General features: G+C 43.2%; 1 protein-coding gene across 9 annotated transcripts in view; it reads right to left on the reverse strand.

Moving 5' to 3' along the window:
- The window catches only part of sema6e (sema domain, transmembrane domain (TM), and cytoplasmic domain, (semaphorin) 6E), a 137912-nt gene that overhangs the window by 21995 nt on the left and 103511 nt on the right, over nucleotides 1–12406 (reverse strand). For all 9 annotated transcript variants that reach the window (XM_061775541.1, XM_061775535.1, XM_061775538.1 and 6 more), the window contains 8 exons: nucleotides 12144–12266; nucleotides 11967–12055; nucleotides 9964–10181; nucleotides 9614–9745; nucleotides 8365–8520; nucleotides 7044–7220; nucleotides 6685–6822; nucleotides 5415–5492 (listed from right to left, as the gene is read on the reverse strand). In XM_061775541.1, the coding sequence (XP_061631525.1) occupies nucleotides 5415–5492; nucleotides 6685–6822; nucleotides 7044–7220; nucleotides 8365–8520; nucleotides 9614–9745; nucleotides 9964–10181; nucleotides 11967–12055; nucleotides 12144–12266 (1111 nt within the window). The remainder of the gene's footprint in view (nucleotides 1–5414; nucleotides 5493–6684; nucleotides 6823–7043; nucleotides 7221–8364; nucleotides 8521–9613; nucleotides 9746–9963; nucleotides 10182–11966; nucleotides 12056–12143; nucleotides 12267–12406) is intronic.

A 12406-nucleotide genomic window follows, 5' to 3' on the forward strand; every position in this document is an offset into this window, starting at 1 on the left:
CACCAAGCCATTAAGGTGGAGGAGATTATTGGATTCTTGAAACATTTATGGCGATTAAATGGGAGTTTTGGTAGTTTGATGTTGTTGCAGTCTGTTTGTTCCAATTCTAGCCAAGAATCACACTCCTCACTGTGGTACAACCATTTGATGAGGTATTGTAATTGGTTAGCTAAATAATAGTGTTTAAAGTTGGGAGCATTTAGGCCTCCCTCCTGTTTACTTTTCTGAAGCGTGGATAGACTAATTCTATTTTTCTTCTTTCCATCCATCCATTTTCTACCGCTTATCCGAGGTCGGGTCGCGGGGGCAGTAGCTTTAGCAGGGACGCCCAGACTTCCCTCTCCCCAGCCACTTCATCCATCTCTTCCGGGGGGTTCCCGAGGCGTTCCTGGGCCAGCCGAAGGATGTAGTCTCTCCAGCGTGTCCTGGGTGGTCCCCGGGGTCTCCTCCCGTCCGATGACACGACCACAAAGTCGATCATCGAACTGCGACCTAGGGTGTCCTGGTGCCAAGTGCACGTGTGGACACCCTTATGCTTGAACATGGTGTTCGATATGGACAATCCGTGATGAGCACAAAAGTCCAATAACAGAACACCGCTCGGGTTCTGATCGGGGGGGCCGTTCCTCCCAATCACGCCCTTCCAGGTCTCACTGTCATTGCCCACGTGAGCATTGAAGTCCTTATTTCTTATTTTTGGAATAAAAACTTAGAATCTAAGGTGTGAAACCATTTAAATGTGGGCTTAAATGGATTCAATGAAAATAAATAATTTATTTGAGGTAAGGTTTTCATTTTTATTGTCGCTATTCTTCCCAGTAAGGATATAGGCAAGTTATTCCAGCGTCTTAAATCAGCTGAGAATTTTTCCAGAAGTGGTGTGTAATTTAGATTGGTTAGCTCTGTGAGTTTTGACAAAATATTGATACCTAACTACTTAATGTTTCCTATAGGAATAGGGTACTCTGGGATTAGATCTGCAGGAGTCCATGAGCTTGCTGTTATTGGGAGTATTGTTGATTTTGTCCAGTTAATAGAGTAGTCTGATATTTGCGAAAATGTTTTAATGAGATTTAAGACTGCCTGAAGAGAATACTTGGGTTCCTGTATGTAAAGAAGAATATCATCAGCATATAGATTGATTTTGTGTTCTGTCACTAGTGAGCAGATATCTTTAATATTAGCATTCTGACGTATAGCGGCAGCAAGAGGTTCGATAAATATTGCAAATAGCATTGGTGAGAGTGGACATCCTTGTCTGGTTCCTCTTTGTAATGTAAAACTTTGTGAAGTGATCCTATTTGTGGTGACTGTCGCTTTCGGCGAATTGTATAATGTTGCTATCCAATGTAGAAATGAATCTCCAAAGCCAAATTTGCAAAGTACAGCAAACAGGAAAGCCCAGTTAACTTTATCGAAAGCTTTCTCTGCGTCAAGTGACATGATGATTGCGTTTAGATTTTTACGCTGTGACATGCTTATTAAATCCAACAGACGTCTGACATTATTTGTGGAACTTCTACCTTTAATGAAGCCTGTCTGGTCATAGTGGATTATCGACGGAAGTACCTTTTCAAGTCTCGCTGCGAGGGCTTTCGAGATAATCTTGATATCTACATTAATCAGTGATAAGGGCCGATAATTCGCAGGGAGAGTGGGGTCTTCACCTGGCTTTAGTAATAACTTAATTGAAGCTGTGTTCATATGGCTACTAATTCTCATTTTATCCTTTATCTTATTGACTGTTCTGAAAAATAGAGGCGCACTATAGTATTGGCCAAAAATGTCTAATGAATTCAACAGGGATTCCGTCCTGACCAGGCGCCCGACTCGGTTGCATATTTTTTAATGCGTTATGTAATTCTGTGATGGTTAAAGGAACATCAAGGCTGTCTTTAATTTGTGTATTTAATTGAGGGATGTTTAAATCCTTAATAAAAGGTTCAATTTCTTTTTGATCTGGGTTGTTCGAAGATAAGCCGCTATAAAAATTGTAAAACATTTAACTTATTTCTAACGGTGACTGTGTACAGCTGCCGTTTGAATCTTGAATGGCTGTAATTAATGATTTTTCTTTATTGCGCTGAAGTTGGTTCGCAAAGAATGTTCCCGGTTTATTATTGCACTCAAAGTTAGTGTATCTTAACTGTTGTAGAAAATATGTTCTTTTTGATAAGCTAACGTCTAACTGATGTTTGGCCTTTTGAAGTTGGTTTCTAAGCGTATCTATCGGATTAATTGCATATTCTTCTGTGAGGTGTTTAATTTTTTCCTCATTTCCATTTTCCAATTTTTTTTCTTGTTTTTTCTTAGACGAAGAATATGATATGATTCGACCTCTCAAAACAGCTTTCCCGGTTTCCCACAACAGAGATGGGGATATGGTTGGGGAGTCGTTGAATTTCAGAAACTCATCCCATTCCTTCCTCACGAAAGAATCAAAATCTGGGTCCTTCAATAGGGACGTGTTTAAGCGCCATGTTGGTGGGGGTCCCAAATTTGATTACATTTTTAGATTGAGAGAAATCGGTGCGTGGTCGCTGATGATGATTGGATGTATTTTGGGAGTAATTCTTTGAGCTGCCGAATTGTTTGAAAGAAAGAAATCTATTCTTGAGAAAGAGCGGTGAACTGACGAGAAAAATGTGTATTTTTTTTGGTACGGTTTTTCAGCCTCCATATGTCAACGAGACCAAAGTCATCCATATACTGCTCTAGTATATTGGAGCATTGTGGCTGATTACCATTTTTGAGATTTGAGCGATCTATTAGGGGATTTAGCGTAAGGGTAAAATCACCCCCCATAATAATTGTAGAAGTGGCTGACAAGTTTAACAAGTGTGAAACGAGCATGTGAAAAAAGGCTGGATCATCTTTATTTGGAGCGTAGACATTGACAATTGTATAAAACTTGTTAAATATTGTAGTCTGTATAATTATATATCGGCCTTCTGGATCTACTACTGTACTATTTATTGTAAAAAGTAGTCTTTTATGGACTAGTATTGAGACTCCTCTTTGTCTACAGTCATAAAAGGCCGAGATAACCTGAGTGAAATTAAAGTCAATGAGGCATTTTTCTTCTGACTTAGTAAGGTGCGTTTCTTGTAATAGGAGGAGGTCTGTTTTAAATTTAGTGGTATAATCCATAACCTTAATTCTCTTTGCCTGTGATCGAATGCCATTGACATTCCAAGACACGAATGTTAAGTGTGACATATACTGGGTGTGTGTATCATAATTTTAAATAGATTTGGTACTATGCATTCTTTGTTTTTGTTTTTTTGACAGTTTTCGGGAGATTTTGTGCTATTGTTTTGACGAATGTTATTTAGAGAGGGTGATAGAGATGCTATATTTGAGTACAGCAAAGCCAGGGTACATAGAAGGGTAACGAGCAAACACTGAACATAGGAAACAAACAGTGACAAGGGGATAAAATGGTGTGTGGTGGTGGTTTGTGGTGCGCAAAAAGAGTTTTGAGCGACTTGTGCGTTTAGTGTGTGTGGAAGCAAGCAGAGCAGGAAAGCAGAGAGATAGGAGTGAGGACTCATGCTGGTGCCATGCGTGATTCCGTTTTTCTTTATCTAAGCAAAAGTGGAAAGAATGAAACAAAATACAATACATTTTTGACAATTCATAACGGCAACAGATCAAAAGTAGCACTTATCTAGAAGAGCCAGGGCGTGACGTTGGCATCACGAAACAGTTGGCCGTCGACATATAGCTTGTCGACAACTAACCACGCTCGTTTGCCTTTGTCACGGAAATTCTTCATGAACGGGTATAAAACTCTACGCCTCTCGTTCATCTCCTTGGGGAACTGGTCGTTCATTCCAAACGAAGGCCCTTTAAGCTCCCGACCTTTGGATTTTACAAAAACTTTTTGCTGAAACGGTTAAAACTTCGCAATGATGGGACGTGGTCGGTTTCCTGGACGAGGGCCTCCCAAACGGTGGACACGGTGAAAAGTAATCTTGTCGACTGTATCTTGCTGTATCTTGAGTGCGGATATCATAAACTTTTTAATCTGCACCTCGGGGTCTTCCGGAGCATTGTCTGGAATGCCTGAGAAAAAGAGGTTGTCACGCATGCTTCTTGATTGAATGTCCAACGTAGTTTCTTTGATGATTTTATATTCCAGTCTAAGAGTTTGCAGCTCTGCTGACGTTGACATCATGTTTGATCGAAGCGCAGTATTATCTAATCTTAGCTCATTCACTTGTTGCTGCGTGAATTCCAAGCTCTTTCTGAGTTCGGTGATCTCCTGGCGAAGCAAATCAAGTGCAATTGACAATTTCTTGTCGATTGAAAAGAGGACAAGCAATCAAGCAAATCCTCAGTTGAGGTGGAAGAATCAGCTTTTTTCCTCTTCAACAGCAGCTCGCGTTGACTCGGATGCTCCATGGCGAGACGAGTTGGTGTTGATGTAGCTGCGCGGACATCAAGTGGCTCTCTGTAAGTTACTGCTGCTAGCAAATCTGGCGGAGGAAAAAAGCAAAGAACGAAGCGACCATCCGCCGTTTAAAAAGACTTATGAAAAAAGAAATTTGATCTTGTAGTAGCTGTTTTTTTCAAGACTGCGCAAGGGGCGCCGCCATGTTTTTCATCTTCGGAAATCACGCAATTTCTCGCGCTGTCACAGCATGCTCTCCTCACAGCCTGCTCTCCTCCTCCGTCAACTTGCCACTTGTGTCACATGGTGTGATGTCACGTCACCGTTTTCACATAACTTTACCTGTGTCATGTGATACAATGCCACCTCTGTCACTTGATGTCTGTAACAAGCAGTCACCTGTGTCGCACAATGTCACCCATGTCATCTATGTCACATAATGCCACCTTTGTCACATGCCACTTGATGTGTAAAATGATGTGATGTCAACTGTTTTACGACATGTTGCCTGTGTCACATGATACCCTTTATTTCACGGCACCTGTGTTGCATGATGTGTTGTCACTTGTGTTACATGAGGTCAACTCTGTCACATGCTGCCCTTGTCACGTAATTGCACTTTTGTTACATGTCACCTGTGTCACGATTCCCCTTTTTTCACATCATGCCATTTGTGTCACGTGTCAAAGGATATGATGTCACCTTCAAATGTGTCACATGTCACATGATGCCACTTTTGTTACAGAATGTCACCTTGGTCACGTCAGTCACATTAAGTCACTGATGAGACAGGATCTCACAATATCACCCATCTCACATGATGCCACCTGTGTCATGTGTCACATAATGTCTTCCGTGCGACATGATGTGATTATTTTTAGGGAAAAGCTGACCCCTTTGTGATAACTTCCCTGTGATGTAATTACAAACAAGTCCGCTTTTTCCTGATGAGTCGTTAATTACGTGATGTCGTGGCACTGTGACATCATAACGCTACCAATACATTGTAGTGACTTACTTGAATCTGGGTGTGGCGGCGACACACTTTCCAGCCCTCAGCCACACGCAGTATGGGTCCCGAGAAGACAGGCAGCGTCTGCACAGCAACAAAGATGCTTTTACGTTCGTTAAAATGGAGGTGGGGTTTAAAATGTTTTTTTTTGTTTTGTTTTTGAATTGTCTCGCTATAGTGTGGAGTTTGTGTCTGGAACATGTCCCCCACAATAAAAAGGGTTTTGTTGTATTTATGTGTGCATGTATTCATGTCCATATATGGCACATCCAAGGCTGAGTCATGCGAGTGGTGATCTGGTGTCCTCAATGGACATTTAAGGTTTAAATGATGCGTGTCGCAGCCCTCCGGCTAGCTTGAGGAGCTTAAGTAGGACTTGCTGCTCTGCTTCCATGCATTTTACCCTCCCCTCCAAATCCCATCCAAAAACACCCCCTCACCCCACAACCCCCATATTTAAAACCTCCCTTTACATCCCCCCACACTGGCTCCCAGTCAATCAGCTGGATCCACTATGGCAGCGAAAGTGTGAGCACTGCCGAGATGTTAGCATGCGATGAGACTTCATCAATTCCCTGAAGGAGGAGAAATCCTTCCTCTCGCTTTACATGCCTGTGGGGGGGAGAGTAAACGGTGGACTCTGAGGGGGTGACCGAGTTGAACATTCCTCCCCAAAAATAGAAAGCGATGCTGAGAACATGGAAGAAGCAAACAAAGACAGGAAAACAATCATTACGTCATTAAAACTGATCTGAGAGCAGTGGCTTGCTTCCTTATCAGACTTAAGTGTAACATCCACGTTTGATTCTTCTTGTCCTCCATTTACCATTGTTGTTATTGTCTTCAGTGTTGTACCTGAACGAGTTCAATGAAAGTTCATGAACTCAATGAATGAAAGTTCATGAACTCGTTCATATTTTGTGCCAACGTGAACTGAACTTGAATGTAATTGACAATGTGCTCATTCTGGCGTCAAAGAACGGTTTTCGAACGAAAGCTCCTTTTCATTCAAAAGTGTCAGGTTTTGTTAGGGACTTCCAGGAAAACCCGTCTGAACAGACTATATACGAGCCTTCATATGTCGACGGATAAACGCTGTATTTGGCAACCGATTCAGAATGGGTGACAATTGGGAAATGAAATGCCAGTGTTTTGAGGGTACTAGCCTGTCAGCAACAATATTGAAAAAACAAAACAAAAAAAGAACTATGAACACCAGTAACTTTCTTCCCGCTTCTGATTGGCTAGTGTCAGTCCGCGGTCTGATGTCACTCACGTCTTGCAGTCGCTGTAGTCGTCGCAGCGGCTGAGCGGCACGCGGATGACGCATCCTGAGAAGGCCACGAAGAGGGCGTGGTGGTCTCGGTCCAGCTCCAGACCCAAGACCCGACGCTCGTCCCCCTTCACGTTGCATCTGGAAGACAACACCGCAAGAAAAAGTCAAACAAAATTTTGCGCGCAATCGAATGCCCCCCCCCCATGCTAAAAAGAAGCCAAGGTAAGAAAAGCCCAGATAAGAAGCAGCAGAAGTATCTAAGCTAAAGTAGGAAGAAGCTAAACTATGAACAAGCAAAGTAAAAAGAAGCTACGTTCAAAGACAAGTGAAGAATAAGCCCAGCTAAGAAGAAGTGTTACTTGTTATGGTTGTAGACATTAATGTCCTCCAGGAGTGTGGTGTTGAGCGTCTGGTTGTTTCCGTCCGTGCTGGTGAGAACCTTCAGAACACGGCCATCCTCAGAACCCAAGAAGACCACCGTGAAGTTCCGGTTGGGACCCGCCGACGTGTCCACTGCGATCTGGGTCAACTTGAACCTGTGACACAAACATCACAATGAGCAACATTACATAAACAAGCATAGGATTGCTTGTTTTGGAGCTTGTTCTTGTTTTGGAGTTTTTGTTCTTGGAATCACTCTTAGGAATTTTCTTGTTCTTCAAATTGGTCTTATTTATGGGATCCTTGGCATTATTGTGATTTTCTTCTTCTTCTTGGGATCGTTCATGAGATTGTTCATGTTATTGGGATTCTTCTTGTACTTGGGATCGTTCTAATTCTTGGGATTGTTCTTGGGGTTGTTTTTGAAGTTGTTGGATGTTTTTTGGGGAAAATTTCTTGGGCTCGTTCTTTGCACTTGGGATTGTTCTTGGAATTGGTCATGAATTTTTTCTCTTGGGATTGTTCTTGAAATTATTCGTGGGATTGTTCTTGGGATCATTCTTTTGATTGGTCATGTACTTATTAGGCTTGTTCTTGTTTTGGAGATCATTTGTTGAGATTTTTCTTTTTCTTGGGATAATTTTTTTTCTCGGCATTTTTTCCTTGCAATTATTCCCACGCTAACTAGGAAAAAAAAAGAAAAAAAAGTCAATCATCTGATTTTCTCACTCACCAGCACTCCCTTGTTCACCTTCACCTGTTAATCTATCTTCCATTCCAGGACTCGGCATCGATCCAGCTTGCTTGTCTCTTTTGAATAAAAGCTTCTGCACGTTGCAGGTTCGTTCCCGTGGAGCGGCTAGCGAGCCAGGCTGAAGGGCACCTTGAACCTTTCAATGGTTTCTGCTTTGCTCCTACGAGCTTCCATAACTGTCAGCCCCTCACTCGCCCTGCAATGGGCCCTGGAGCAGCTGGCGAGTCTATTCAGAATTTGAGTGCGCTAATAAAACATTTATAATAAACCAATTACTCCTCCCTACTTTATCTTAAATAAATTTAAAGATAAATTTGATATCCCTGCATGAATCAAGTCTTTTTAGAACAAAAGGCGTATTATTACAGGAATAAAGTATTTTTTTAAAGAACAAACAGCATATTTTAAGAAAAAAAAAAAAATTACATACAGTAGTCCTGTTTTTTATAGAACATTACATGTCAGGTGCTCTCAACCAATTATTCTGATGGATTGTAACCCATGAAATAGACATGCAAGAACTTGTGTGGTAGTCCTAGGCGTACCTGCTAGTGGTTCTGGTGAAAAGCGGCCTGTTGTTGGTGGAGACCACGGCCTCGTCCATGAGTGGGTAGGACTTGATGAACGTCAGCGTGTCGTCGGGGAAGGCGGTGGATGACTTCAGGTCGGCGGCCGAGCCTTCTCCGGCGCAGCATCCGGGCCTTAGTAACCACAAAGCGTGGTCACATTAAGCTAAACTAACAGGATGCTATGCTAAGGAGAAGCTAAGCTAAGTAGAAGTTAAGCTAAGAAGAGGTGAGAGGAAGCAAAGGTGAGAAGAAACTCAAGACAAAGGTTACACTGAAGTATGAGCAAGCTAAGCTGAAAGCTGAAGATGAGTTTAAACACAGTTTAAAACTGAAAAGTGGCTAATCTAAGAAAGGGCTATGGAGCAATGAAGAAGCTAAGCTATGACGACCAAAAGATGAAAAGAAGCTAAACTAAGAAGAAGTTAGGAAAGATGACACTAAGCTAAGAAGAAGCTAAGGAGAGCAGACTAGCTTTGTCTGCTGTCCTTAAGGATTGACAAAGCTAAGCTAAGAAGCTATGCTACGAAGAAGCTATGGAACGAAGAATAACATGAGGTGTGAAGAAGCTAGGATTAAAAGCTAGAAACCTAAGAAGAAGTTAAGGAGAGATGAAGCTAAGCCAAGAAGGACAGAAGATAACACTAAGCTATGAAGAAGCTAAGAATAAATGAAGAAACTAAGCTAAGAAGAAGCTCAAGTGAGGTGAAGATTGAACAACTAATTTTATATGCACAGTACATGCAAGCTAAGCAAACAAAAAGCTACGCTAACGAGGGAAGAAAAGGCTAATAAGATGCAACGTTAAGGAGATAAGCTAACTAATGTTACACACACAGGATGTAGGAGCAAGCTAAACTGAGAAGAAGCTAATTAAAAAAAATGCAAACATGAGAAGACGCAAAGGAGAGAAGAAAAAGACACTAAGTTAGAAGAAGCTAAGCAAAGAAGACATCAAGAAAGAAGGTAAGCTCAGAAGATGAAGAAGCTTAGACAACAAACGTTACACACAGAGGAAGTATGAGTGTGCTAAGCTAAGATGACGCTAAACTCAAAAGATACTAAGCTAAGATGAAGCTAAGCTAAGAAAGAATAAAGCTGAAAAAAAGCTAAGGAGAGAGAAGCTATATTTAGAAGAAGCTAAGGTGAGAATAAAGTAAGCTCAGAAGAAACTAAGGAGAGAAGAAGGCTAAGGGGGGAAAGAAGCTAAGCTAAGAAGAAGCATCACCTTGGTTTGGGAACCTGCTCGTCTGGGACGGGCGTCCAGGCTGCCTCGCTGTTCTTCTGCTCCTTGAACTTCCCGCTGAAGGCTTTCTCGATGTCGTCCATGTAGAAGGCGCATACTGCCGAGCCGGTGATGCTGCGACAAGAACGATGGGAGATCAGTATGTGAGACTGGTCACTATGAAAATGACAAGAAACACTGCCAGATCGCCATTCAATCACAGTGCACATATAGACAAGGATTCACACCCAGAATGATGGACAGTTTAGCGTCACAGTGAGCCGGAATCTACATCGGCTGACCTTTGGTGAGAAAATTGGGGAACACCCTGAACGGGTCGCCGTGGTACCAACCTGTTGGCCTGCGTGGTGAAGACGCCGAGCACAGCGGGCCGGCGGTTGATTTGCAGCACGTTGGTGAGCGACTGCAGCACGTCGAAGTAGAAGAAGGAGTCACCCGGCACGGAGCAGTTGAGGCGAGCCTTCAGGAAGGATGTCCAGTAGCGCTCCAGAACCCGAGGGGAACCGCCGTTGTCGTTCTTGCACACGCGTGCCACTCTGGAGAAAACCACCTCGGGGGGACCAGAGAGCCAAGACATATGTTAAAATAGTTTGCCTTTTTAACACCTGGTATACAAATTGTTCTTTCTGGAGTGCCTGCCCCCCCGCCCCCATCAAGTGTGAAATTAAACAACCAAGTCAACCTTTTTGTTCTCAATATTACCCCACTGTGATGTAAAAGTGCGGCCAATTTATATAATCCGTACCCCACAGCAAGTTTCTCCACCAACGACATGATTAGCTAGGATGGAGAAAGTTCCAGAACAAAAGAACAATGAATCGTGTCACAGCCAAAAGGTAAGCAAAGCTGCAATGTTAGCACAGATTATCACAGTGTTAGCAGCATTAGCTTCTGCTAGCAATGCGATAATGTTCAGTCAAGCTCTCGACGTGGAAGTAGGGTTTTTTTGTGTTTGGCCATACAGTGTACCACATTGCTACTAATTGAAAAGTGTATTTTGGTGGTTTGGCGATGAAACAAAACTTACTTGACTTCTCGGTGAAATTGTTGGCTGCGTATTTGTGCGCAGCTATGTCATGTGCCACACAGTTAAACTACTTGACGAGTGTATGTCGGAGAATTAGTGATGAAATGCTGCATGTGACTGCAATGGAATCTACGGTCCCTTGCATAAAGTGTGTGTGGGCGGACGGCCAATTGCAGTCGAAGGAGGAGTTTTTCCAATGCAATGAAAGCCAGGCTCATCATTGGCCCAGCAGTATGTGGGATGGGAGGAGGGCCGGCGCACCACATGAGACTGCTGCGCCTCTTAAATGAGCCAATTCCACCATGTCAAGGAATACACTGTAAAACTGTCCTTGGGATATTTTGACAAAAGCATGCCACAGACATGTAACGAAGACACCCAGGAACTCTTATGTTTTTTTTCCGGGTGGCAGCAGGCTCCTGCATTGGGCTCTGTTGGTGGTTGGGGCCCCCATGCTTTCCGGGGGTGGTGGTACCCGTGCCCCCCCTTTGGGACTGGTCGGGCGGTTTAATTGACCTGGGGGGGACCGCCCTGGGTCCTGGGGAGTGGGTGGCGTCACCCTGGCTGGCTCCCCCGTGGGATGGACTCACTGGCTTGGCCCCCCTTCCTGAATGTACCGGCTCAGCAACTCCGTACACCAGTTGACTATCATGCATGTGGTACGGCGTTCATTCACTAATAAGTTTGATTGACACGCTATAGGCTTGAATTTCTTATTTTGGGAACACTAACAATAACACAGATTATATTAAGATATCAACTCACAGGTTCTTACAGGTGTTTAGACACTATAAAAGCATCCTACCAGTAGCACTGCCTTCCTCATTTTCCACATCCTGTCATGCCCTGCCCTTTTCTGTCCTCTCTCATCTTGTACTATTGGTTAGTTGTTGCATGACCTCACAGAGTGTGTCCCCCATCCACAAATAAGAACACAATTTGACTGTTGTAATGTTACTTGTGGTTAAATATCTAGACTGTTTTACTATTATTCTGCTGTGGTTCGCACCCCTATTCACCGTGACCATTCTGTACCTCTGTCTGTCCCCTAAAAACCTTTTCTGTCCCGTAGCATTTTCAATATACATCAGAATAATAATAAAAAATAAGCAGAGGGAGCATTTCAAACTCCCCCGTTGCACAGCAAAACTGTTCCAGCACAATAGGCATACAGATCCATGATTCTGCATGGCCATGCAGCTGAACACGACAGGTTAAAAGACAAAAAAAAAAAAAATTGAACAGTATGTTTCCTTTGATAAAGGGTGCGGGTAGGTGGGGACACAGCGTTCTTGGCGAGGGTCTCACCTTGCCCAGTGAAGTGTACTCCACGGCGATCTCGCTGAAGAAGAAGTACACAAAGTTGCCATACTCGATAGCGTGCAGGAAATGAGGCTCTGGTGGTAAGGAGAGGACATGCATGATACCCATGTGTTACTCCAATTACCATGGCAACGTAAAACAACAGCAACACCATGTGCTCACCTCGAAGCCATTTTGAGTCATACTTGACCGTTCGTAGTACGGGACGACTCTCTCCCAGGCTGCGGTAAATGACCGCGTCGCTTGCCAGGAAGTCCGTCATGGTCGCCGAGTAGAAGTCTCCTCCTGCGGAACGAAACAATACATTACATGGCATTCACATTTAAATATATACAGTGTTCCCCCGCCTAGTCGCGATTTGCTACTTGCAAATTCACCTATTCCTGGATTTCTTTGGGGGGGGTGGGACAAACCTATGCTGTCTT

Source organism: Phyllopteryx taeniolatus, chromosome 6 (assembly GCF_024500385.1).
Source record: "Phyllopteryx taeniolatus isolate TA_2022b chromosome 6, UOR_Ptae_1.2, whole genome shotgun sequence".
Taxonomy (NCBI): domain Eukaryota; kingdom Metazoa; phylum Chordata; class Actinopteri; order Syngnathiformes; family Syngnathidae; genus Phyllopteryx; species Phyllopteryx taeniolatus.